Consider the following 26,881-nt stretch of genomic DNA (forward strand, 5'->3'; position numbering starts at 1 on the left):
CCTACTTCAAGGACCAAGTATTTACCCATATTATTATGTATCACAGCAGCAGGAGGAGGAAAGCCTGGATTACTATGAGTGAAAAGGACAAATAATATCTTGCATGAATTTCTTTTAAACTGCAGTATATGTTTATGTATTTATGCATACCTTTTAGTTGCTGCCAGTGGTCTGCAGGAGGACAAAGCAACAGGTAAAATCTGCCATGGCTGCCCTGAAGGAGGAGTTGTCACCTTTTCGTTGTGATGTGGCCAGTCTGCTGCAGGACAACATCGTTCACATGATCACAGGTCAGTGTTTAAGTCTAAGTCAGAGGATGATGACTTCAGCATCTTGATCCCTTTATCGTTTCTTTTGGAAGATATGTGTGAGCCAATGTTACAGTCCCTCCAACACACCGTCATCCCAAAGCTTGACCGTACTCTGCAGGAAGTGGCTGCACCCACCTGTGATGGATTTGTTTCCACCTGGCAATACTTCCTGGAGACATGTGAGGACATCATATACCTGGGTTCAAAAAGCACTTCAGTGAAAGAGGTGCATTAAGCAAAAAATATGTTAATTTTAATGTTTATGAAATGTTATTTTCCAGTTGTTGTTAGTGGTAGTGATGGGTGGAAAGGGTCTGGAAAAAATGCGGGGAGTGCTAGCTGGCACATTTTTTCATCAAGTTCAGTGCTATTTTCCAAGCTACTGTAGGGACGCGAAAAAAAAGTAAGATCTCAGAAAAGTAACTTTCGCCCCTTTCTTTTTTTACCCCTCCATGTCCCTCCTGGGGCTTCATAGTTCTGGACATAAAGTTGGTAGCTGAAGATGAAGTCTTTTTCAAACAAAGTAACAGCAGAAGAAGGATCGTTGATCAAAATCTCCCTCAGGGGACAGGAGAAGTGTTTTTATAGTTTCTTGTCTTTATTTGACTGGCAGCTATACAATTGAGAAATGATGTGCTGGAATGTGAAGCGTTATATGAGGCTCGGGGCATAAAACATTTTAATGGAAGCTCTCATCATGTTTCTTTTAAACATTAATAATTATTATCAAGAGTGATGTGTGAAAATACACGTGGATACATTATCCAGAGAGTAATAAAGGTGCACAACAGGGAAACACATACTCCTTTTTTATGTTATTCAAACCAAATGTACATCTCTGTCTGTCCCTGTCTCAGCACCTGGAAACAGAACTGTTGACTCTTTGATCTCCATTGATGTGGAGGTGATCCTTCCTCTGTTTACATGTGATGTGGGTGAGCAGGTACATGTTTTATATCATCATATGTGTATGATAAGCTTTTGGTCTTCATTTGAAATGGTGACCCCGGTTTGACTTTAGGATCTTTCTCGTTACTATGCCATGGGGAACTCAGATCATGCATTTTACATCCACCCTGACACCATCTTCCACTCCATCCTGAGAGAAAACCTGACTGATTACATCTAATCAGGTACAGTGTGTGATGAGGAACTTTTTATTTACTGGATAAAAACAGTTGAAAAGTTAGTGACAGGATTGAAACTGAATATTCAGTCCCCTTTGAAACAACATACCTCAACAGCGCTGTAACTATTGCCAGCTTTGATTGCAACACTTGTTTCCCCTACAGTGACAAGGTGCTCCCTACCACAGCAGTTCATGCCTCTCCCTGTCAGCTCCAGCTCTAGTTAAACTGAAACAGCACACAAGGAGCTGCTGCCTCCTGCTGACTGTACGCAGAACTTCAGCCAAACCTCTGAAGGGTCAACCTCTGGATCTGAAACCCTCACACCAAGTATCAACTAAGAAAATGCTGTAAACCACTTGTCTTCACTGCTGGATGCCAGACAATAGATCTGTCTTCCTGAACCATGACACATATACCAATTTAACAGAAAGTAAACAAATCAACAGCTTTTCAGTGAGAATTGGTCAGCTTAATTGACAGGTATTTAAAGCCCAAAATGTATGATTATAAATGTACAATTAAATCTACATTATTCATTAACCATGTGATTTCCTTTCAATTTGTAGTTTAAAGTGTGGCCAGAGAGTCACTGAATCTCTGCGCCACTGCTTTTAGCACACTTGACAGGAAGCTTCCACATAAGAAGTGGAACTTGTCAGAGGAAGTGAAAGAAAATAGTATTGCATAACAAATAAATTGTTATAGACACCAGTACTTTTGATGAAATTTTTGAATTGTTGGGTCCACAAAATACGAAGACCTAGAAGGCCAATGTCCCTGGAGCAAAGATTGCAGAATGTGATTGATTAAAAGTGATTTAAGTCTTTAAGACTCAATACTTAATATGGTACATAATTATTCATCAACATTATGGAATGGGGATTATTTCTTAACTTGGTTGTATATTATTACCAACGGGAGATCATTTTGGTAGCACTACACTATTAATGAAGCCATTTCATATTTTACACAAAAATATTCAAAAGCATGTTTATTCACAGTTGAAGTAATAACTGATATGAGACCATTAATGTGTGAATTGATTTTGATGGCACTTGACTGTATGTGGGAAGTTATTTCACATCTTTGGAAGAGGTCATTTCGGAATTGTACTTTGTAAATGGACTGCGTTTTTTCATTAGCTGTTTTAGAAGAAAACTAGCAAGTAGCTTGTTGCTTACCTAACCACGTTTGTTGGGGCCGCAGTAGCCCACAGTATAGCACACATGGACACGCCCATGTTGCTTCCTATCTATTTCCCACAGCTGGATTTATTCTTAAAGGGGAGGACGTCCTATCGCAGAGGGAAGCCTCTCCTTGGCCCACACAGGTTTATATTTGTGTAAAGTACAACTCAAAAACCTGTCAGGAATTCACTGATTTGATTAATTTGCACAAGCTTCACAAGGCACATGTTGGCCTACGAGTTTATTTTGAGAACACCGAGTTCCCCCTGAACGAGTCCAGACCTGCCCTTTAATTCAGCCAGCTCCACCGCCATGTATCCACTGTCGGCGCAACACAACAGCGGCAGCCTCAGCTTCCACATCCTCTGTGCCCTTCTCTGTCCGCAGCGTCTCTAGCGAGTTTCTGTCCCCTGCCATGCCCCGGGTCATTTCACTGCTGCCCGCCCTGCTGTTCGTTCTCCTGCCGGGCCCGAGCCGGGGTTATTTCCCCGAGGAGCGCTGGAGCCCCGAGTCTCCGCTCCTCGCTCCCCGGGTCGTCGTCGCGCTGGTCTGCCGCAACTCGGCGCACTCACTGCCGCTGTTCCTCGGAGCTTTGGAGCGGCTCAACTACCCGAAGGACCGCATTGCGCTGTGGTAAGTGTCATCGCTTTAAACCCTTACACAAAAGCCTCATTGATACACATAACGTGAGACTATATTATCTAAAACTTATATGAAGTATTTGAAAAAGTGTCAAAGTGTGGTTCATAGACAGTGTGCTGTGGTCTCATCAACAGAGCACAAGAGACACGTCAAGCCCACGAACATAGAGGAAAACTTTTGACCAGGTGGGGCCGCTGTGTTATTAATAATATGTGGGGAAATGCAAGAGCGCTTTATCTCCACAGTTACAGCGTAATAGACAACTCATTGGCGGTGAAATGAGTGAAAGTGCAGCGTGGATGTACAGGCGCCGGTGTATAGTAGTGACTTAACCCCAGCAGAGGATCTCGGAGGGCTGGTTGTGCCAGCAGACTCTCGCTTGTAAAAAGTTCCATTCAGTCACAGACCGTCTCTCTCGTTGCTTCTCCGTTTCCCTCCTTTACCCCACCCTTACATTTTCATTCCCCTCCCTCTTCTTCTTCCACATCTGCGTTTTACAGACTCGACTGAGACAAAACCAGTATTCTTGTTAAAATTGCTTTCAAATTGGCACCTGAGCTGTCAAAATCCAGAACAATCCACCTACAACAATCTGTCAATCTGCCTATTAAAAGCCTCAGTAAGATTTACCTTCCTCATTATGTTTCTGTCCCCCAGCCCCCATCTTGCCAGAATATTCCTGGCTCTACTGCTTACTTCCTCTTGTCATTTTGGTCTTGTGCCAGTAGATCAGTTCTTAAAGATTAACATAATCTTTTCATCAGCATTAAATCCTGACAGGTTAGATTATGTTTCTTTGGCCTCAAGGCAAACAAGGGCAAAGGCCTCAAACAGAGTTCTGTTTAATGTGACTGTGGATGGATTAAAATTAAATAGAATCCCATGAATTGAATGTTTGATCCAACAGAGTCTCTCCACAGAGAGTGAATGCTGAAACGAACTTTTCAGTGGGAGCTAAAATGCGGGATCAAGTGTCTGTTTAAACAAAACTGGATGTTGAGTTTTTTTTCTGTGCAGAGAATGTGCCTGAGTCTAGCTATGCCCATGTGGCAGCTGGAGCCCGGTTTTCTGCATGGTTGCTTTAATCTACAACATATCTGTTTCCTCAGTGGAAGAACAGAGAAGCATTTAAAATGCAGCATGATAGACTGTGCTGCGAGCCGGCCACCTGTCGATACCTGCAGTTATCAGCCTGACAGGTGAAGATGGAGTGCTTGGCAAGCGGCAACCGAGAGACACACACATGCAGACAGTGTCTGTGTTCTGCAGGAAGATGCATCATGGAGATTCTCTATGAATCTGCCACATTTCATCCCTCTGTCTCTTTCTCTGCTAAGCTTTTATGGCAGGCATGCAACCGCATGTATCCTCTCCATAAACCTTTTTTTTTATTAACTACCACTGCTCATTCAAAGCTTCACAGCAGTCTGAGATGGAAAGGTAGCGAGAGAGGAGGAAGACAAAGATGGATTGGTGAGTTGGTCACATGTAGGTGCTGTGCCGGCACTGCTATGTTGAAACTCCACAGACCGATGGGAAACTAACAGCCGTAGCACGCCCAACGTCACTCAGTACATGACAGGACTGGAAATAAATCCATTTCTCTCATATGTACACATTCTTTCCCCCATTCTTGCCTTCTCTGTGCCTCTGCCCCTTACTGACACAAACTTTGATTTGTTATGATAACAGAGACAGCCGACGAATGCCGCTGTACCGCTTCACAGCCCCTATTGTCCGTCTGGATCTGCTTTGTCCCGCTTGACGTTGGTGATGTGCATCTCTGCTGTAATGACGGCTAGACAAAAGAGGAGATGGATATTTAATCAATATTCTATTGTTGCAATATCCTCCAGAATTTGGTTTTATCGAGACTCATCTTAAATGTACTTTTTCCATATTGCTTAAGCTGCATCATTTGCATTTTTATGTGAATGGTTTTATAAATGGGCGAGTGTGGCTCAGAAGGTCAGCGATTTCATCCCCAGGCCCTGCAGTCCACATGTCCAAATAACTGAAGATACTTAAAGGGGCCTTATTATGCTTTTTGGGGTCTTTCCCTTCCTGTAGTGTGTTATATAGGTTTTTGTGCATGTAAATGGTCTGCAGAGGCTAAAATCCCAAAGTTCCCTCCAGAGGGACACGCACTCCCCCAGTTTGAAACATCTCAATTGGATTCCTTTTTTTTTTAATTCCACGACTTAATGACATCACTACGTAACACTCATGCTTCCATTGGCTAGTGCTCCAACACACTGTATGTAATAGGCTGAGGGGTGGGACATCCTTTAGCGGTTGACCAATCACAACAGGGGCATCTAGCTAACCAACCAGAGTAGAATGGGCTCTGGTTTCAGACAAAGAGTGAAAAGAGGTACTGCAGCACAGGCAGTCTGAGAAAAATAAAGACCTTTCTGAACATTAAAGCATGCAAACATGTCACAGTAGAAGCACAAAATACAAATATGAACCTGAAAATGAGTTTAATAGGGCCCCTTCAACCCCAAATGACACATGTAGGCATGTCTATGGTATAGAAATGTATGTTAGTGGCATAATTACATTAAAGCTGAATGTACTTTTTATCTTTTTTAACTGTGTTATGTCCACCAGGTACACCAAGGCAAATTCATCGTATGTGTTAACCTTCTTGGCAATAAACCTGTTTCTGATTTTGATAAATGGTAAAAATGATCATGTGTAAATGTGCAACTCTTCAGGGTGATTACTTTCAGTTTTCTGATTTCCATTCTCCTGCAACCAGAAAATAGTCCAAAATATGCTTCCTTGCAGATTTATTTTCTACAGAGTTCATACACATTAAAGAATATATCCTTTATTATGATACATATCCTTCAATCAAAACTTTACTAGCAATTGCCTTGGAATAGCAATCCAGAGTAGGAACACAGATTGATCTGATACCAGTGTTTTATCCACTATAATTTAAATCTGCATACCTTTCTGCATGCAACTGATTGTGATCTTTTGTCTACATGTAAGGAAACATGCGCATATAACAGCACATCACTTCTTGTTGTTAGAGGAAGCATTATTTATGTGGAGGCGTTAGCTGCCTGCAAGAAATGTAAGGCGCAAACAAGACAAACAAAGGACCTCCTGCTGTAAAAAACGCTATTTGAGTGACAGAATAATAACTGCTGGCAAATATTTATGAATAACCCATTATCGTGCACAGGGATGGATGTGGTGCATTGCAACCGAATAAAGGTGGAATCACTGAATTGTTAACAACACTGTCCAAGAAACTGTTTTCTAGGAGCAGGCACGGCGTAATATTGTCGGGACCAATTATGTTCCAGTGATTCAGATTTGTGCATCCTCAATACCCCTGATATAAGCCCATCGAGGGAGATTTGTGATATTGGACTAGATAAATAACATTTATTTGACTGTATTATTGTTGGAATACAATATTCAACACAGTCACTGAATATTTTATCCATAGATTTACCCCTTACTCCAAGTAACACTGGATTATTTAAAAGAGTATCCCACAGTATCCTGCTGTAGCAAGGTACTTTCAAATTTAAAGGGGCTTGTATAGGCATGGAAACCAAATGTTTACCGAAGCAACTGGAAAAAAACCCCAGAAATAGTACTGTGCGTTAAAGAGATATAATATAAAGCAACAATGTGTGAACAGATCTGTGTAGCAGGACCACATTGTAAAAAATACAAATGAAAAGAGGGAAGGCTTCAAATCCAGAGGAAAAAATGCGACTTTGCTCTTCCTTTAATGCATTTGTTTTATATTTTCCACATATTTCTCTCTCTCTTCCCCCCCCCCCCTCCCCCCACAGGGTAGCGACGGATCACAACATAGATAACACCACAGCCATCCTCAGAGACTGGCTTGTGAAGGTGCAGAATGACTATCACTATGTGGAGTGGAGACCGGATGATGAGACCAGGTAGTGTGTGTGTGTGTGTGTGTGTGTGTGTGTGTGTGTGTGTGTGTGTGTGTGTGTGTGTGTGTGTGTGTGTGTGTGTGTGTGTGTGTGTGTGTGTGTGTGTGTGTGTGTGTGTGTGTGTGTGTGTGTGTGTGTGTGTGTGTGTGTCTTTCAGACGTACTTTACTTAATGGCTGTGTCTTTGCATGTCTCCCAGTGCCTTTGAAGACGAGGTGGGGCCTAAGCACTGGAATAATCTGCGTTATGAACACGTAATGAAGCTCCGTCAGGCAGCGCTGGAGACCGCCCGTGAGATCTGGGCCGACTACCTGCTGGTATGTTATCATCCACGCAGCAGCTTCAAAAGCCTCCTCTTATTATTCAGCTTCTGTCGGGGATGTTTCTGACTCTGGGTCAGATGAGTGGTACATTTAGCTGATTATTGGGATTTAAATCCATTGTCAGCTACACCTGATTATAGCTGTTAAGAGGGTTTAAATAAAACAATGAGCAACGCTTGATCTTCCTCATAAAAAGAATGGGAACTGCAGTAAACAGACAAAAAGCAATTTCTCAAACATAAAGACATTTATGTAAGGTTTGATTTTAGGTAGTCTTTTACACTGTCTTTGTCACTATAAAGTGTTTCTTTGTGTTTTAAATGAGCCATTTTGTGGCCAACAGATTTCATTACTGCTCATGCTGATGCAGTGAAGTACTGGAAAAGATGTATATGAAGTAACGATGCTGGAGTTCAAATATTTGTACATGTCAGTTTCACCTATGAGAGTTAACTGTAAATGTAGGATGAAGCCTGAGCAATGTTGCTATGGTTACATGCGTTTTTCGCTGTGCATTGATTTAGAGATTTGTCTTATGTTTCCCTCCAGCTTTAATATCTCAGATTTTTTTCTTTATCTACCATTTCCGAGGTCAACAATGAACTTTGATGTTTTGTTTGCAGTATTGCTCGGTCTTGACATCATTTTATTCAGCAATTACATTTTTATACCCTCTCTTTTATTCTCTCTTAAAAGATATGCAGCGATGCAGCTGGACTGCTTTTCTAAGCTATCTCTGACATATCTTTGCCAATTGTGTTGGTCACGTTCATTTATGTATTGGTTGCCATAAAGCACTGGTATATCTTTAGACCCTAATATCACCTGCACTGTGAACACATTAACAAGTACAGTTTCAAATATTAGTTTAAGAGTGATATCAGCTATAATTGGCTTCATGTTCAAATATTATGGCTGAAGAAAATGTGGATTCGGAGCAGTCTTTATTCAATGCAGCTGCTCTTGGTGAGACACATCCCGGTGGACAAACACAAAGGTTAAATGATGAGTTTTGGCATTTTGAAAGGACATTCTTCCTAAGACATGGTAAAACAAGTGCAGTCCGTTTGTAAGCATTGTTTGAGGTTCAGGGCTGTGAGTTATAATGAGCTGTTAGGAAGGAGCCGCTTATAATGCCGAGGCTCAATCAGTCATTTACTGACAGCAGGCGACACTTTATCTGCGCTCGCCTCGTGGATGTTCGTGTGTGATTCTTGTCAATATCGTGCCCTTCTCTCTCGTCTGCAGGTGGCTGACTGTGACAACCTGCTCACAAACACGGACACGTTGTGGAAGCTGATGAGTGAGAACAAGACGATTGTAGCGCCCATGCTGGAGTCCAGAGCCGCGTACTCCAACTTCTGGTGCGGCATGACTTCACAGGTACTGCACATGATTAGTTGTTATGCTGTTTAACCACCTATAAATGTGCTATAGATATTCCTCACAGTTCCTTCACCTCCACATCCTGATGGTGGTAAAACTGTGCAATTTATACTTTTGTACAGTTCAAAATTGCTATTATTTGATGCTCAGTTCGATTTGTCCCTACCATGTATGTCTACTTATTTTATTTTTAAGGAGCCTATATGGTCATTGTCATGTTCACGTTTGTATTTTGTGCCTGTTCTGTGACATGTTTACACGCTTTAATGTTCAAAAAGGGCTTTATTTTTCTAATACTTTTTCACCCTGTCTGAAACCAGAGCCACGTTTGCTCTGATTGGTTAGCTGGCCGGCTCTGTTGTGATTGGTCAACTGTCTAGAGATATCCCGCACTCAAGCCTATCATGTACAACGTGTTGGAGCGCTAGCCAATAGAAGTGCAAATGTTACATAGTGAAGTTACTATGTATCGGAAATAAACAATGGACAACAATGGAGGCATTTCAGGCAGGGGGGAGTTTGTTGGGAGAGAAACTCCCTCTGGAGGGAACGATGAGATTTTAGCCTTTGCAGACCCTTTTTGTGCAAAAAGACATTTATAACACATTACAGGAAAGGGAAAACTCAAAAAGCACAAGAGGGTCTCTTCAATGTGTGATTCCCTTATAATTTGTTTGCCTATTTATTGTATTTGCCTTTTTTATCCACACTTCCCCCTTTGCTGGAACATTCCCTGCTTTTGGACAAATAAAGGATTTCTGAGTCTTGCTCATTGTGTATCTGATCCGGGTGTGGTATTAACTCTTTAAATGACTATGGAAACAACAGAAATCAGAGAAAATGTTTAAAACTCTTTGTTACCACACCCAGCCAGATACTTTCAAAGGACAAATATGCATGGGCTTAGACTATTGTTCTGTATGCTACTGTAGTATGGCTTTGTGTTTTCTGTATGTGTAAAGATAATTCATCAAGTGTAGCCTCTTCAAAACGTCTCTGTTAAAACCTGATTGTGAGTACAATCTGTTTTCATGTAACCGTGCTTAATAAAAGAGCGCATCTCCTTCCACCTTCATCAAACATAAATATGATCTAGCGAGAATTTACACTTCATTTCCTTTTTTTATGTATGAGGAAATTAAATTTGTGCAAACAAGTCACTGTAAAAACACTGGACATTAGTCAATTTAAAGGCTGAGTAGTGAGAGCTTTTGTTATTAAGTGTTTCTCCTCAGATTTCCAAGCTGGAGCTGAATGCTCTGGTAAATACATTTTGGAAATTAAAGTAAATCGTTTGTCTCACAGGTGAAATGAAACTTTATTGTCCTGAAATAACCTAATATTTAGCTAAAGGTTTGTGATATCAGAAAATTATAGAGTAGTTTCGCAGACAACCCACACAGCTCATTGTGGTGAATTAATTCCTACTTCTCAATCTACTCAGTTACTGCGGGCTCCAGCCTCATATTGCTGTCTGTGCTGTGTATAAAAATTACTCAGAAGTAAAAGCCATTGTGTCTTTTAATTTATTTAAAAAGTGACTTTATTAAATGCAATTATGCAAACATGATTTTGACCCATCAAAGGTGCACATCTGATCTAACAGTCATTATAAACTGTATGTGCATGTCTTAAAGGTCCAATATTGTGGCCGTTTTTACTGATCATAATTCCATTGTTGAGGTGTACTAGAATAGATTTACATTGTTCAATGTTCCAAAATCACATAGGTTTTCTCATACAGCATCTCTGTATAGTATCTCTATTTACTCTGTCCTAACGCCTTGTCGAAGCTCCTGCCCTTCCTCCCTGTGAGACCAGTGTGCTCTGATTGGTCAGTTTGCCCATTCTGTTCTGATTGATCAACAACCAGAGAGGCTCCGCCCCTGTATAACAGACCGCTTTCCCAGCCTTCCGGTTACAGCTGAGCATCAGTTTATGTGTTACAATGAGGCGATATATCCGTATGTTTGAACCGGAGTTCGATCCTGAAAATGACACAGACCAACAAACAAACAAAGTAGACTGGAGCAGGCGGTTTCACAGTGGAACATTTTTATTTTGTATCGGTCTTACATTTTAGATGTAATGTTAGAACTGAAACAAAGTAGGAACAGCCTCGTCCTTCAGTACTGCACGCTTTGCATATCGGCATCAACCTGTGCAAGGTTTTTGAAGCTGTAGTCAGTGAAATGCCCGGCACACAGTACAGTACTTCAAACCGTTGTTAAAAATACATTTCAACCACTGACTTTTTCGTGGTCGGCCTTCAGTAAAGCAAACAGATGACATTTCCCCTCACATTTCAGGGCACAGTACTTTCTTGACATTTCATCCTTCCAACAGTAAACGGTCGGTCTATAGCTATGGGCGTGCCAATTTGCCGATTGGTCTCCAGATTTAGTGACGTCAATAGCCCCCGGAAGAAAAAAATGGAAAAAGAAAAATCTACAACGAGGCGTTGGAGAGCAGCATAGACACGTCTTTTCTGCTTTAGTGTTTTACTCGCTACAGGGTGTACTTTGAGGGTTTGTGACTTTGCAGACCGTTTACATGCAGAAAAAGCTACATAACACATGAAAGGATGGGTTGAAACCGGAAAAGCATAATAGGGGACCTTTAAATACAGCTGTGTATGTGAGGCATCTGTTGAGACAAGATGCCTTTAGGTATTTCTTGTCACATCAGAGCAGACATACCGTACAGACGTTTCCTATCCTCCAGCAAAAAAATTAACCGACTCCAATGTGCCTCTCTGATTCCTGCAGGGGACTTTTTTTTCAAAAACACTTAATTGGCCGGTAGCCTAAAGGCGATTTGCATCAATCTGTCAGAGACTATTTCTATAAGTCAGTATTACGCAGTCTCTCTCACTCATAATTACATATTTTTGTAATTTCGTAGTAAAGAATTGAGTTTTAAATATGTCCTAATCCTTTAAAGTGTCTTCTTTAACAGCCAATTATCTCAATCAGTTTGAAGTCAAATACAAGTTCTTCATTATTCCACAGCTTTTATTTCTTTAGGAAACAAATCAGAGAAAAGAAAAGTGTTAACCCATACTGTGTTTGTGTGCACTCACTGCAGGGCTACTACAAGCGTACTCCAGCCTACATGCCTATCCGTAAGCAGGAGCGTCTTGGCTGTTTCGCCGTACCCATGGTTCACTCCACCTACCTGGTGGACCTGCAGAAAGAGGCCTCCCGTCAGCTGGCCTTTTATCCTCCGCACCCGGAGTACAACTGGGCCCTGGATGATGTCATCGTCTTTGCCTACTCTGCTCGCATAGCAGGTGAGACAAACAGATGTCGAGCTTATCTGCAGGGCTGGTGAAAGTGTTGTTAGGAATACTTTATTGCGTATATGTATGGGATAGTATTTCATTATTTAATTCAAAGGCGGCAATATTTGTTGAATTCAGTAACCCAAAAAGTAAAAAGCGGAAGTACATTTTGTCTTGCCACAGGGATGTTCTGAAGTACAATTTGCGTTCTCCCGTACAGATCTTAACATATAAACACACTATGATCATTAAAAAACAAAAAGATTCAAAAATGATCATTCCCTTCAATATTGTTACTTAATTGTAGTGTCATAAAAACCTTTGCACATTTTTTATTTCCAATTTGTTCAGCCCTTTTTGTAAGCATGTTTTTCTTCTTGTTTTTCTCCTTGTCAGATGTGCAAATGTATGTCTGCAACAAAGAGACTTATGGGTATTTCCCAGTGCCAATGCGTTCCCATGGCACCCTGCAGGATGAGGAGGAGAGCTTCTTGCATACTCAGCTGGAGGTTATGGGTGAGTGGACCGGGTCAAGGAGGCTTTACAAAGACCAGGAGTATTTCTTTGTGTTGTACAGTTTCAGCAGAAGGATGCCAGTCTGCTTGTAGGGACTCCAGGCTGTTTTTTTGCTGCTCTGCAGGTTTTGCATTTATTTGATTTTCCCAATTATTATTTCGCTGAACTGAATGCTTTTTGTTGTACCCATTATGTAAAAGCAAGACCGGTTTTCTTTGTATTGAGTTAGAGAGTTACAAACTTCAACCATAGCGATACAATATTGTATGCCTCTGCGTAAAACTACAAACTTAATTAGACAGTGTTTACTTTTGCTACACAACAAAATTACTATTGCTACAATCAGTTCAAGACATTGGCAGTTAGCATAGAAAATATAAAGAAACAGAGTGCCCGAAAAAGTGCCATTTAAGATGCATGGAGTATCTGTGGAAATTCTCATACCAGTGTCTCTAAAAATAAATTCCATGTTAACAGAGTAAAGTACTACTTTAATTAAACACCAGTTCTTTAACATTATGTTTTACGGTCTCCTTTGTGCAGCATCTCTGTATGCATTGTAGGAAAAAGTGGATGGTCTTTAAAACAAATGAATACCAATAATGATAAAAATAGTCCTCTTATAGACATTCTCATCCAGCCTGTAAAATCAATGGTTCACTTGGGAAATCTCCTGGGGTTCCCTGAACATCCCTGAACCACATTTTGAAAACCCCTGTTTCACCACATTTCACATTCTCTTTGTAACCTTCTCCCCTTTTCTTCCTTTGAAAGTGAAAAACCCTCCCTTGGAGCCCTCCAGCTTCCTGTCTCTTCCTCCCAAGCAGCCTAACAAGATGGGCTTTGATGAGGTACACACACCCAATCTCACAAACACGTAGAAACACACAAATAACCCTTATCATGTGTGTGAGGCTTCTCCCTTTGTGTGCACCCAGGTGTTTATGATAAATCTGGTGAGGAGAGCTGACCGTCGCGAGCGAATGCTAAGAACTCTGCACGAGCAGGAGATCAGCTGTAAGGTTGTTGCCGCTGTGGATGGCAAGTACGTTTCTCATCTCCTTCCTTCCCCCACTGCCTGTGTCTTCTTGATTTGTGCCGCTGCAACATGCGGTGTTGATTGATGCAGGAAAGCCGAGCTGAGACAAACAACCACGTAAAAAGTAGCGGATGCAAGCTGCCAATTACATATCAGCTGAACGACATCATTTTAGCTCATCTGAGTGAAATACAACTAATATGTTTATAGGCTCTCCAGTCACGGCGGTAGTGTCGTGTTTTACATATTTTATTGTTTTTGCCATAATTTTGATTTAAAACGGTGACAATAGAAAACAGCACCTGCATGCCTTGTGTTATATTATTATATTGTCTATTCTATCCTCTGCTTCCCATTCCAAACACAAATCACATCCATATCATTTATTGTTTATCTCTAATCTCTTTGTTTATCCCTTCTCTCTCCCTTAGAGCGCTGAACAAGACTGATATAGAGTCCATGAAGATTAAGATGCTGCCGGGTTACAAAGACCCTTATCATGGTCGGCCTCTCACCAAGGGGGAACTCGGTTGTTTTCTCTCTCATTACAACATCTGGAAGGAGGTGAGACAGGCCTCAGGCCTCTGGGTCGACCTGTGCTTGGCAGATAACGCTCTCTGCTGAAAAACACAGTAACTCAGTTTGTGTGGAGGCAGCTCAGTGAGAGTAATGAGTTGTTTTAAAATAACCCTGTCTTCATCTGAACAGTTTGGTGCAACCTCGTATTAGAAATTTTTTTTTTACCGGCTTCCGGTTCCGTCGCCGTCCGAGATGGCAGGCTAGAACACGATCTCCTCTGACAAAACTTTAAAACGCCCTGCTAATGAGTGAATAAAACCCGTTTTAAACTAAAACAGTGAAATAGCAGGACAACGATGGAAACGAGGGAAAAGAGTAAGGAAAAACTCGTAATACACGAAATGGAGGAAGAATCGCGGGGTGCAGAATCTAACGCCGACGGGAAAGATGGCGGACCACAGAAAGTTAACGAGAAAGCGAAAGTGAACATGGAGATGATTCTGTAGGAGATTTTAGCTTTCTGAAAAGAGAACAGCTGCCAGCTGGGCGATATTAAAGACGAGCTTAACAAGACAAACAAGAGAATCGGGGAAGCAGAAGACCGCATTGACGAGGAGGAAACCAGGCTGCAAACAGAGGAGCAAGTGGTGAGAAACATGCTAAAAATTCAGAGCCAACACGAAGAAAAGCTAGTTGACCAGGAAGGAAGGTTGAGAAGGGAAAATATCAGAATATACAACGTGCCTGAAAAAGGAGGGGAGTTCGGTGATAACTTTTGTGGAGACTTTTCTCAGAGAAAAACTTGACATTCCCGCGGCCACAGAGCTCCATATTGAGAGAGCGCACAGAGCGCTCGCGCCAAAGCCCACAGACACAAGCAAGCCCAGGTCGATCATTGTCAAATTCCACCGGTATAAAACGAAAGAAATCTTACTACGTAAAGCCTGGGAAAAGAAGGAGATTTTCCTAAAAGACAAGAGAATGTATTTTGACCACGACTACCCGGCCGCGGTACTGGGCAAGCGGAAAGAATACAGTGATGTGAAACGACTGTTAAAAGAGAAGAGGATCCGTTTCCAGACTCCGTATTACGGCCAGATTACGGGTCTTCTATGAAGATGGGACACGGCTTTACCACACAATCACCGAGGCTACGAAGGACATGAGGGGCCGAGGCTTCCCGGTCAAGGTTGTGCAGCCACCAGAGGATCCAGCCGGACAGATGAATCAACGCGCATGGCACACGGCAGGAGAGGGGCGAGCAGGACGAGAGAGAGCGGCGTCTGGGGGAGACGACATCAGAAAGAAGCTCCAGGTTTACAGAAGAACATCTCCACATTAAACAAATGAAAATAACCCAAATTAAAGCTCACACCAAAGGTAACTCATTCAACCCCGAAACGAAACGATAAAAATTAATATTCTTCCGAGATTTTTCTACTTTTTCAAAACTCTTCCACTTACAATGAACCAAAATCAATTCATAGAGTGGGACAAAACTATATCGAGATTTATATGGCAGGGAAAGAGACCTCTAATACGACATAAAACAATGCAGCTACCAAAGGAAAAGGGAGGCTGGGGCTTACCATCTCTGAAAAATTACTATATTTCGGCACAAATCAGAGCACTATTGTGTCGGTGTAACCCATCTTACAAGGCACAATGGAAAGATATAGAGTGTTCAATGATACCTGAAGGTCATATACAAGCCGTTCTATGGGATAAAAATGTACAAGACACATAGATAGACTGGAAAATCCATGGGTGAACTCGACTCTCAAGATATGGAGAGCAGTTAAAAAAGAATATAAATGGGAAGACGATATTAAGATTTTGAGTTAGTGTGCTCATGATTCGAATTTCACACCAAATAGGTTAGATAATCGTTTTACATTTTGAATAAAAAAGGGCATAACATCTGTATGTGTCATAATTCAAAATGATTAAATGGTCAGTTTTCAAACTTTAAGATTTGAAATTTGAACTGCAATGACTTTGACAGTCTATATTGCTGGCACAAGACACTTTTATTTTATTTCTTTTTTTTCTAACTCCTGTTTTTGAAAAATGTGCTGTTTCCCCCCTGTTGCATGTTTATTTTGTCATGATTTGTATACCCAGTTGTGCCACCTATGGATGTCATGACAATGTCTCTTGAAACAATAAAAAAAAATATATATACAAAATAAATATATATATATTTATATATATATAGATATATATTTATATATCTATATCTATATCTATATATATTTACCATAGGAACTGTATGATAGAAATGTGGTAAAATGTGCTCACAAAGAATACTTAAAAAAATACACACACGGATATTTAAAAGAGACCAAGTTCCATCAGATCTCTCCTGGGAACGGAAATATCTGCAGAGGTTTACTCTTCTCTAAAACAATTGAGGAATTCTGGTCTTAAACTAAACTAAATAAATTAGTTTCACAATTTAAAAGGTATAGTTACATTTTTTTGCTTAAAACTGAATAAACAGTCATCGATATTGTGACAGCTTCTGTGAGGCAACCATGTTTACGCATGTGCAAAGGACATGCGTTTTGGTTGCGAAAAAAGTCGGCGTGGGTCTGGTATGTGTTAAACAAAGGACTCCAGTATTAAAATAACAATGTGTGAGTATGTATAAAATGTATGTGTTTTTGTGTAGATAGTAGATCGTGGTCTGCACACCTCCCTGGTGATCGAGGACGACCTCCGCTTCGAGGTGTTCTTCAAGCGACGTCTCCAGGCGCTGCTGCACGAGCTGACGACCCATAAGCTGGACTGGGATCTCATGTGAGTGATGCAGAGCACGACGTAGTAAACACAGAGGATTACCAAACCCCTTCAGTGAAGTCCGTCCATCTGTCATTCATGATATTTTAGACAACTCGCTTCATCACATGCTGAAAACACTTTCATTATGCATCTTATGCAATCACACTACTGAGATGCTATAGCAATTTCAGATTCACAAGGCTGGATTTCTGCTGTAGGATTACAAACTGTAGGATAGCAACGTTGTAGACCGATCATATGTGTTATAATCATAGACGGTTTTAGAGAGGTGGATGTCACCCTTGGGTTTCTGGATTATGGTTTCGAAGCTTGGATTCTGGCGTTTTGTCCGTGGCCATAACTATTTTTTGGAACCAAAAGGGACCTTATTCGGAGTAGGGAGTGGAGCAGCTGGAGAGGAGTGAGGCCCGGTGTGCCTAGGTACCGTTAGCAAAGCAAATGCTAGCGCTGGCTAATCGTGATATTAATTGGGATTCTTACTCTTTAGTTAGCAAGAAAATCAAATATGCCAACCTAAAACATGTACAGCTTTAATTGTCCTCTCTTACAGCCAAACCAAAAATCTAAATGTGTGGTAGTGATTTTGGCGTTAGCCTAGCATACCCTGCACCCGTCTATTTTCCAAATACATTTAATAAAACAAATATAATGAGGACTTGAAATTTCTATCCAATATTTACTGAGTCAATACATAAAGTAAATGGTGGGTTCATTTTTTGATATACCTTTTATACATTGCATTGGCCATCAGTATTGGCAGGGGAAACTGGTTAAGGGGATCTGTAGCTACAAGACATCCAGCCAAAATAAAACATCTAAACTATGGCACCGTTAAAATGAACCAATTAAAGTTAAGTTCTTGTGATATTTACCAGCCTTCTTATCTTTTATACTAAATATAGTTACATTGGGCGAAAGCGAATGCAGATTGAACACCAAGAGAAGCCTGTACCAAACATCCACAACCTGGTGGAGGCTGACTACTCCTACTGGACCCTCGGCTACCTGCTGTCACTACAGGGAGCCCAGAAGCTCCTCCAGGCTGAACCTCTGAACAAACTGCTTCCTGTCGATGAGTTCCTCCCTGTTATGTATGACAAGCATCCAGTGTGAGTTAACCCTCCCATCCCTTTATCGTCTTCCTGTACCTGACTCTTCTTTTTGATTCTGTCTTGTAGCGCTTTTAAAAAAAATAAAACCACGTTCCTGCTCCTCTCACTCATCAGGTCAGAGTACATGGAGCACTTTGAGAGCCGAGACCTGCGTGCATTTTCTGCAGAGCCGCTTCTGGTGTATCCAACGCATTACACAGGAGATGCGGGCTACATCAGCGATACGGAAACATCGGTGGTCTGGGACAACGAGACCGTCAGAACCGACTGGGACCGAGCCAAGTCGAGAAAAACTCTGGAGCAGGGGGAGCTGAGCTTTGAGGCCCAAAACTCCGACGTACTGCAGTCGGAACTGGAAAACTGGAGCGCACGGGACGAGCTGTGAGGCAGAGGAGAGGACCCGAGGAGGAGAGACAGAGAAAACTCTGGCAAACAGAGATAAGGATGAGGGATATAGAACAAAGCTGTGATCACTGGGGAAATGGATGAAATGGAGAGAATATATCAGAATGGAGAGAGGAAGGCAGAGTAGTTGGGCTCCGGAGGGTGGATGACAAATGCTTTTACCCATCATTTTCTCACCAATCTTTCTCCTAAGAATTGAGAGTAAACTCTCGACAGGAAGCTTTTGTTTTATTTATTGCATTCAACGCATATCCTTTAACCACAACCTGGTCCAATGATAGTTCCATGTTTTATATACAAGAGAAAATAAAACAAATAATAAATAATAATAAATGCAGTATTCAACCTGAACCTTGATGGCTGTAAAAACTTCAAGTCACATGTAAACTTCACAACAACTGCTGTAATTAAATGTGAAAGCTTTGGGTTTAAAACAGAAAAGAGCCTAGTCTAGAATATAAGAGAAAGGGTTGTGTTGTAACTTAATAGCTTACAGTTATAAGATTAATGATTTGATCTGTTTATTGATTTAATGCATAGAAAGCTGCTAAAGGTTGTATTACTATTTACAGTTAAAAGAGTTAGAAATCATTATATTTTGTTGTATTCTATCTGATTGATATTGATTTGAGATATGTTTTCTGTTCTATTGCCTAACAAAGGGTTAAGAAACTGAACTACCAGAATGCTTAGCGGCTAAAACTAAACAAGAGTTACGCGCGTTGTCCTTAGGATGAAAGGTTGTTCCATCTGATTTTATACTAAGCTCTCAAGGTACTAAAATGTTGCCTTTTCTAAAAGTGTGATACTGTAAGTGGTTAAAAAGAAGCAATGTTTATTTGCAAATGATTGTCACCAGGCATATTACATTTCTACTGGCTGTGATAAAGTCTCCCTAAAGAACTGGGAGCTACGGCATGTCTTCGTCTTCTCGTCTTGAGACTCCTAACACCCTGCTCTTCTTCAGTTTAGCTTGAGCGTTATTTAAATACGTTTTCTTGGTTTGCTACTTGTGAATGTATCAGTGTTTACCTTTTATGTGCTAATCAAGCCTTTTCACACTTTGACAGTGGCATTAGAGTTTAATTGTTTTCCCCTCAGTTAATTATGCAGTTTTAACAAGAACTTTGTTATTTGTTGAAGATCAGAAGAACAAATGAATATAGATTTTGGGTAATTTCTTGTTTAGTTTGCTCCTCTCTGGTTTCAAAGTGTGTCTTTTTTAACAAAAGAATGAATAAAACCTGTTTTTAATGATTGGTTGTGTTGTTCTCCACTGATTTTAACTGCAGGGGAATGAAGTCTATTTTCAGTCCCTCCAAGCTCAGTTTGAAGTACAAAGAAGCACTGACATTGGACAAATTGTGGGTTTATTTCTAGCTAGTGGCTTAAACATCAAAATACACTGCAGTGTTCTTTTTTGTCACACAGAAGCTTTATTTTAGTACAGACATTAACATCCCACAAGCCACTACAGTGCTCTTCTAATTGGTGCTTGTTGATGTTGGTTTGCCCTGCCAGCACATAATGGTCAGTCTGGGCTTCAGCAGGCCACCATTACTCCTCCTTCACTGTGTTTATACAAATGATCCCTATTAACCGTTCAACCTGTGAAGCATGACCCTGCTGCACTGACTGCTGTCCAGTTTCGTGTTATGACATCAAACAAAAAAGATTTCGTATTCAAATTAAACACAACAAAGTGAAGCACGTCTAAGTTAAAGAGAATGCGTTTTAATTACTATTATGTTAGTAACATTAGGAACACCTAAAGTAGTTATTTTAGGTGTTCCTAAATTAAACTAATCTATTGTTCAGGACAAGAGTTTAAAGCCTCTATGTGGAGTTGTACTTTGGCTCAAACTGCACATAAAGGCCACATATTAAGCTCATTTACAGGTTTATACTTTTGAGTTTTCATATGCTTCACTGTTACATTTTTCCTTTCAATATACCGGTATTCACTTTCCGTCTTAAACAGTATGTTTTAAGCGCCGGCCTCTTTAAGATCCCCTCCATAGTACGCCCAGTCCGCTCTGATTTGTTGGCAGATTATTATGATTTTGAGATGTAGGTGAAGATACTCAGGTAATGAGCCTGCAGGTTAGGGAGGAAGAGGAGCCAAATCTTAAGAGCTTGTTGAATCTCATGTTTTCTGATGGAAGCAATCCACAAAAAACTGAAGAGGTTACCTTATTTCACAGACTCTGGGTTGGTTGGCACTTAGTCAATTTCAGATTTACCATGTATAAATGTATAACATGAAACAAAATGGTACTGCTGGTGTCATAAGGTGAAGAAATAAGTATTGCTGGCCCTAAAAAGATAACCAATGTCATTTGTTTGAAATTATGTCACTTTGCAAAACAAAAAGGCAATGTTTGCATTTGGAAAATGTACATGCTTCTGCCCCTAGATACTAAATTGTATGTGCACAAGCACTGAAACATGATGTTTATCCTGATCCGTCCCTTTTAGGCTTAATACATGCTCTCACAACATACACTAAAATGCTAATGTTAAGCTAGTTATACTAACCATCTTTGCTCCTATGTTCGCAGTATTAGGTTAATCATGTGTTGGTGTGAGTGTGCATCCATGTGCACTGGCACTCGTCTGTGACTCAGACTAATCCTATTAGATCTTTCTCCCCCTCACCTCTATATTTACCTCACCCCTCTGTGAGATTAACCCAGGTATTTTCTGCGAGTGCTTGTGCTGATCAATAGTCACTGTTCTGCAGTTGGACCTGCTGAGGTTTACTTCAACCAGCTATTGACTTTGTCAGTTTATTTCCTTAAAGCTCCACATCCTGGCTGTCAAATCACCTTGATAACAGTGAGAAATAATCATTATAAAGCTCTGAGGGGGTAAACAAGTGACATCAGTAGTTAGTAAGAATTAAGGAGAGTTGGGGCAGGTTAGAAGGCTTGACTTCTCTTTTTTTGTTCCTTTCTGTTTTCTTTCCATCATTTAACCTACACGCCAGTCTTCCCTTTGCAATCCAATTTCCTGTAACTTCATCCTTCCTCTCCTCCCTCCCTTTTTCTCTTAAGGTAATACGATTGCTGCTCTTGAGCTGGAGATTTTAAGGCCCACAGTGCACAGACAAAGCCATACACAAAGTAGCAACCTCTGCTCCTGATTTACAGCACGACACACCTCCAGCTCTCTGTAATCTTCTTCAGTAGACCGCAGAGTGCACGGTAAAGAAATTATAGAGAGAGGCAGTGAAAGGTGTCGCTAACATAACCAACTTCACATGGTTTAAAGGAAGAAAGAAAACAAATCAAAGAACGGCTTGAGAGAGAGAAGTAACTGGATATATTTCTTTCCTTGAAGGAGTCGAGGAGTTTCAAGGTGAGGTAAATTACTCTAGGTACATGCAGCTGACCCAACTCTACAAAGATCGATGGCCTATTACATTTGCAACTAGCAAAACAAGGTAAAGTTGCTTGTTTATATCAGGTGCGATCGATCAGCTTCAGGATTATTATGAAATAACTTTTCTAAATGTTAGATTTAAGCTCCAACCCTTCAGAGTCTTCCAGTAAATCTTTCTTTTTCTTCTCAGGTGAGGTGCAATGCTGCTCAATTTCAAACATATTTGTCCTCCATCAGCCTTGGAAGTCTGAGTCCAGAGTCATAGTCTCAAATAGATCTGGCACAGCTCAGAGCAAGAGAGCCAAATCTAATTTGTGAGGTTATCGCTGTCGATTCACAGCCTGCAGCGACGGCTGCGACAGTGAAATACAGGCTGGCCGAGGCAGATAAAGCACCTTTCTGAGATGTTGGTCTGAACTTTATTTCTATATGAAATGTATTTCTTATGTGGCTTTTTGTTCTGAGCCATAAGTCTTCTTTTGGAAAACACCATCCGTAAACGGCTGATTCATCCTTGTCAGCTGATCCTGGCTGAGCTGCTGTGTAGTAAACTACTTTTGTCAACTAAAACTATGGAAGATTGTGTGTCCAGGTGCGTCACTTGGTTAATGAGCTGTACCACTACAAGAGGACAGTTACCCAACATGTTTTTACTTTATTAAATGTGAAAGTGATCACATTTCTGGCCTTTTTTTTTAATTGGTTAAGTGTTTTAATTGCTACAGATAAATTCATTTTAACAGAGTAATCCATTCAGAATCAGTATGGGAGGCCTGGATTCAGATATTAAAAACAAACCAAACCAATGTTGAAACAAAGACATATATATATATATATATATATATATATATATATATATATATATATGTCTTTGTTTTAACATTTGTTTGGTATATATATATATATATATATATATATAATAAAAAACAGAAACAGTCTGTTAATCAATACGTTCCCATTTTGGTTAAGATCTAAGAACCTGTTGACGTCACAGATATATATCCTTGTTTGAGTATAGAAAAAAACTTCTTGAATCAAATAATCCAAAGGTGAACAGAAGCCCTGTGAGGAAAAAAGGGGAGGAGACATTACTGGGGATCCATTTTTTGTTAAATTATCTTCTTTTATGATTTAGGAATAGATAGGCAAAGACCCTGCCAGGATAGTACTTCTATGTTCCTCAAATATTTGTTTTATAATTAAAATGTAAGCTTTATGAATTTGTATGTTTATCATGGTATGTTTGGGCTGAACAAACACCAAAGCAGCGGCCAATCATTCTTCTGAGTGATGGACTCCTACACGAGAGAATATGAACTTTTTTCTCAAGGAACTTTTATAATAACAAGTGGATTTTTCTTTACTGCCACAGTCAATCACTCCTGATCCACCCACACAGTCCTAATAAAGCAGAGTTACTATGTGGGGAAACTTTTCAATAGTTACAGTTTTTTTCTCCAAACTTTGATTCTTATTTTGTCTCTTTAAATCATGAATATTTAATGCCTAGGGGTGTGCATTGCAGCATTAGTTAGTGCCTTCACAATATGGGAAAAAGCGTCTTTCTCCTACAGTACTATTGCTACTTCTCCTCCGAGTACATAGATCACAGCTTTGTGCTTCACACTCCTTCTCTGTGGGATGTTGAAAGTCATTCTGTGAAATCCCTGGTTACCGTAGAGGTAAAATCCTGAGGCTGCCCTGAAAATCTCAGATGATCGAATAATGATCTCCAGCAGCGTAAGACTACCTTTTCTTTCAGATGGAGTTGGCATGGAAACAGACACTAAGCATGATGTATATTCCCAGATATTCAAATCTGTATGTCACCGTTCCTTCTACACAGAACACCTGCACCCTTTCTGCCATCATGGTGGACCTGTTCCTAAACCGAGTGTTGGTCGAGAACAACACGGACCAGGATGAACTGAACACGGAGCAAGAGATTGTCGGGATCCTTGAAAACAGAATCCTGATGCTGTTCTTCGCATCCTCCGAGTGTGACAACTGCCAGGAGTTCCTCCCTGTTCTGAATGACTTTTTCAAGAGACTCAAAGATCCAGCGTACATTGAATACCCCAAACTGCTTGCACTTGTGTACATCAGGTCTCTATCTTTCCTTCTCTCTATCTTTTTGATGACCCCATGTGTTCGCATGAACTCCCATTCACACTATTTTATCATTTATGAAATTTCCATTTCCAACTCCTCTCTGCAGCTTAGACAAATCGGAGACACAGCAGGAGCGATTTCTCAATGAGCTGCACAAAAAGGTTCTGTTCTTGGCCTTTGAGGATCCATACAGGAAGTATGTGGCTCTGTAGTATTAATGCTTCTGTGTTTTTATGATTAACATGTTTAAGTGTAGGTTTCTAAAGTCACATTGCGTTGTTTCTCCAACTCATTATACATGAGTATAGCGTGCATTAAGGTAGCTGTGTGTGTGTGTGTGTGTGTGTGTGTGTGTGTGTGTGTGTGTGTGTGTGTGTGTGTGTGTGTGTGTGTGTGTGTGTGTGTGTGTGTGTGTGTGTGTGTGTGTGTGTGTGTGTGTGTGTTTCTCTTTGTCAGTGAGCTGCAGGCCATGTTTAAGGTGAAGATCGTACCAACAGTCGTGGTCCTTCGCCCTGATGGCTCCCTACTCTCTCCGAATGCTGTGCAGGACATCTGTAGTTACGGTCCCAACTGTTTCAGAGACTGGCAGGAATCAGCAGAGGTCATTGAGAGGAGCTTCATGCTCAACGAGGATTTTGACAACCTAAATATGCGCAGTGCCACTGACCCTGTGAGGAGACTCAAGTACAGGACAGAGGACGACAAGAGGAAAAAGAGATGGTGGAAGATATGGGTGAAGGGCAAAGAAGAAAACGAACAGGAGGACGAGAGAGATGGGGCCTGGGATAGAAAGAGAAAAGATGGAGATAAAGGAATATGGAGGATAAGATGAAGAGAAAATATAAGGGAAGACACTTTTGCTTTGGTTCTCTTACATATTCAAGTCCAGGCTCCTAAATCATTAATCCTTTGGTGACTGATACTGCAGCTTCTTAACAGGCTCATTAAAAGGAGTCTTTAGAAATGCACACTGAAAACAGCTCCTCTGTTTTGTTGCAGGAGGAATTAGAACGTCAAGTTTACAATATAAAAATGGGGTGGTTCTCAGTCGGAGTAAATGTCACAGTTTTCAAACAAAAATATAAATATACAAGCACATATGCTAATGGTCTTTTTTCATTTCTACCTGTAAATAATTTAACGCCAGAATCCCATATTTTAAGCAAATGGCTCAACCTCAATCCACAACCTTTCGAGATGCATCATGCAGCATATATATAAATTGAGAAGAGAACAATAAAAGAGTGCAGACTTCTGCCAATTTAATTCCCTATCTTGTAATGTTAACGAAGATGAAAATGGGGTGGTCCAAATCAAAGCTAAAAGAAAGTAAATATTGGATTTAATCATCAGGTGGCCAGGGACACAACTTCCAAATGAATAATAATGTTGTTCCTTTTTTTTTTGCTGGTTGTGTAAAAAAGTGGGTTAATCCACTTGAAGAACACAGATTGCGTATTTGGTTTCACCGTGACTGTTGGATTGGTTGTTGTAGTGACACCTGTGGTAATTGATGGTCGTAGGTCAGGAAGAGCACATGAAAAACAAAGATCTGTGAGGCAAGATAGAAATGAACAAGAAGCTAGAGACATGGTGAGAAACACAGGGATAGTTTTGCCTGTTGAATATTTGAGGTATCAGCAGTAAACTGTAGCGGCACGTGTAACGCATGTTTCTTGCTTAATCTCAAGTGATATGGCGGGGTTTTAAGAGAGTGTGTGTGTGCTAACTGCTAAACTAACGCCGTGAGTACAGGTGGCTTGTTGCTGCATCAAAGAACGCTGCTGCTGCTTAGCTTACTTTTGGTGTGTTTATGGAGGAGGACTTAATTTCCTTTGGCTGATGGTTTAATCTGTCTCACCACGAACTGTTCTCTGCAGGACTGACGTCTCTGTGAGGTAGACTTTCTGTGGTATCTCTCCTGAAGATAAAGAATCTGTCCGTCTCGGGCCTGCAACTTCTTTTCATTTTGTTGTGAGTGTGCATGGGGACCCTATGCAAAATGTTGTCATGAGGTCAGATCAGATATTGGCTGAAGGGGAATATCACTTAAAGAAATATGACGTGATTTAATTTATGTTATTTTTTTACAAGCCAATTCCAATTTGCATATTGTTTTCAGGTAATAAGTTCATCTGCTAATTGTTGTAGTGGTTATTTTGTTTAATATTTTTTGGAAGGTCACCTCATTTTAAAGGGGTATAATTTGTGTTTTTAAACTTGGAGGGTAAAAACTATTTTAACAGTGCAACAAAACAGTTTGCCATCTATTTGTCTGTTTCTTCCAAACACTTGTCTGGGGTCAGTTTTCTTTAGGATTGAGCATAGTTTACTTGGATCTTAACCAAATAGAGCACTATGTTGATTTTGGAGCATTGGACGGATTCATTCAGATTCACAACAGCTATGTTTGATTTGAGATCACAGTACATTCTGGTAACAACCCGCAAGTAAGCATGTAGCGTTTACTTTGTATAACATGTACATTTCCAATTTGAGACACAGCTAAAAACAAATTATTGCAGCTTTAAACGTGTTTTAGGTGCTGGCGCCTGACGTAAAAAAGGAATTCTGTGTGTTCGTTTTTTTCTAACATTTTTTGCCATGTTAAGTATGGAACGTCTCTCAAGCTCATCTTTATGTTGCTATTATACAGTATATTATATATTTGTTACTAAGTATAAGTTGTATTCCAAAAACAATAAAGTCTATTCTGCTAGCACAAGCTGTGTGTATGTCTCTGCTGTGGCTTCACAGCTTTATTGTGGATTTCCCTGTGGAGAAAATCAAACTACC

General features: G+C 40.5%; 2 protein-coding genes across 3 annotated transcripts; both read left to right on the forward strand.

Moving 5' to 3' along the window:
• The first annotated feature begins 2,735 nt into the window (after window positions 1–2,735).
• Window positions 2,736–19,846, forward strand: LOC134864948 (procollagen galactosyltransferase 1-like). The gene is made up of 12 exons (XM_063884303.1): window positions 2,736–3,261; window positions 7,095–7,205; window positions 7,401–7,518; window positions 8,773–8,907; window positions 11,998–12,202; window positions 12,590–12,709; window positions 13,484–13,560; window positions 13,648–13,754; window positions 14,180–14,312; window positions 16,942–17,069; window positions 17,975–18,181; window positions 18,299–19,846. The coding sequence occupies exons 1-12, from the start codon at window positions 3,044–3,046 to the stop codon at window positions 18,567–18,569; spliced, it is 1,830 nt and encodes a 609-aa protein (XP_063740373.1). The 5' UTR covers window positions 2,736–3,043; the 3' UTR covers window positions 18,570–19,846.
• Window positions 19,847–21,704: 1,858 nt separating this feature from the next.
• Window positions 21,705–26,755, forward strand: LOC134864286 (nucleoredoxin-like protein 1). 2 transcript variants are annotated; one of them, XM_063883135.1, is made up of 4 exons: window positions 21,705–22,034; window positions 23,820–24,079; window positions 24,192–24,281; window positions 24,542–26,755. In XM_063883135.1, exons 2-4 carry the CDS (start codon window positions 23,844–23,846, stop codon window positions 24,915–24,917), a joined length of 702 nt encoding a protein of 233 aa, XP_063739205.1. In that variant the 5' UTR covers window positions 21,705–22,034; window positions 23,820–23,843; the 3' UTR covers window positions 24,918–26,755. The 2 variants fall into 2 exon arrangements, with proteins under 2 accessions (XP_063739205.1, XP_063739203.1); XM_063883133.1 differs by having other exon boundaries at window positions 21,705–21,949; window positions 24,542–26,746.
• Window positions 26,756–26,881: the final 126 nt, after the last annotated feature.

Source organism: Eleginops maclovinus, chromosome 5, assembly GCF_036324505.1.
Source record: "Eleginops maclovinus isolate JMC-PN-2008 ecotype Puerto Natales chromosome 5, JC_Emac_rtc_rv5, whole genome shotgun sequence".
NCBI classification, from domain to species: domain Eukaryota; kingdom Metazoa; phylum Chordata; class Actinopteri; order Perciformes; family Eleginopidae; genus Eleginops; species Eleginops maclovinus.

Coding starts and splice junctions, on each gene's coding strand:
- LOC134864286 (XM_063883135.1), top strand. CDS start 23,844: ATGGTGGACCTGTTCCTAAACCGAGTGTTGGTCGAGAACAACACGGAC. Junction 24,080..24,191: donor CTTGCACTTGTGTACATCAG/GTCTCTATCTTT, acceptor TCCTCTCTGCAG/CTTAGACAAATCGGAGACAC. Junction 24,282..24,541: donor TTTGAGGATCCATACAGGAA/GTATGTGGCTCT, acceptor TCTCTTTGTCAG/TGAGCTGCAGGCCATGTTTA.
- LOC134864948 (XM_063884303.1), top strand. CDS start 3,044: ATGCCCCGGGTCATTTCACTGCTGCCCGCCCTGCTGTTCGTTCTCCTG. Junction 7,206..7,400: donor AGACCGGATGATGAGACCAG/GTAGTGTGTGTG, acceptor CATGTCTCCCAG/TGCCTTTGAAGACGAGGTGG. Junction 12,203..12,589: donor CTACTCTGCTCGCATAGCAG/GTGAGACAAACA, acceptor TCTCCTTGTCAG/ATGTGCAAATGTATGTCTGC.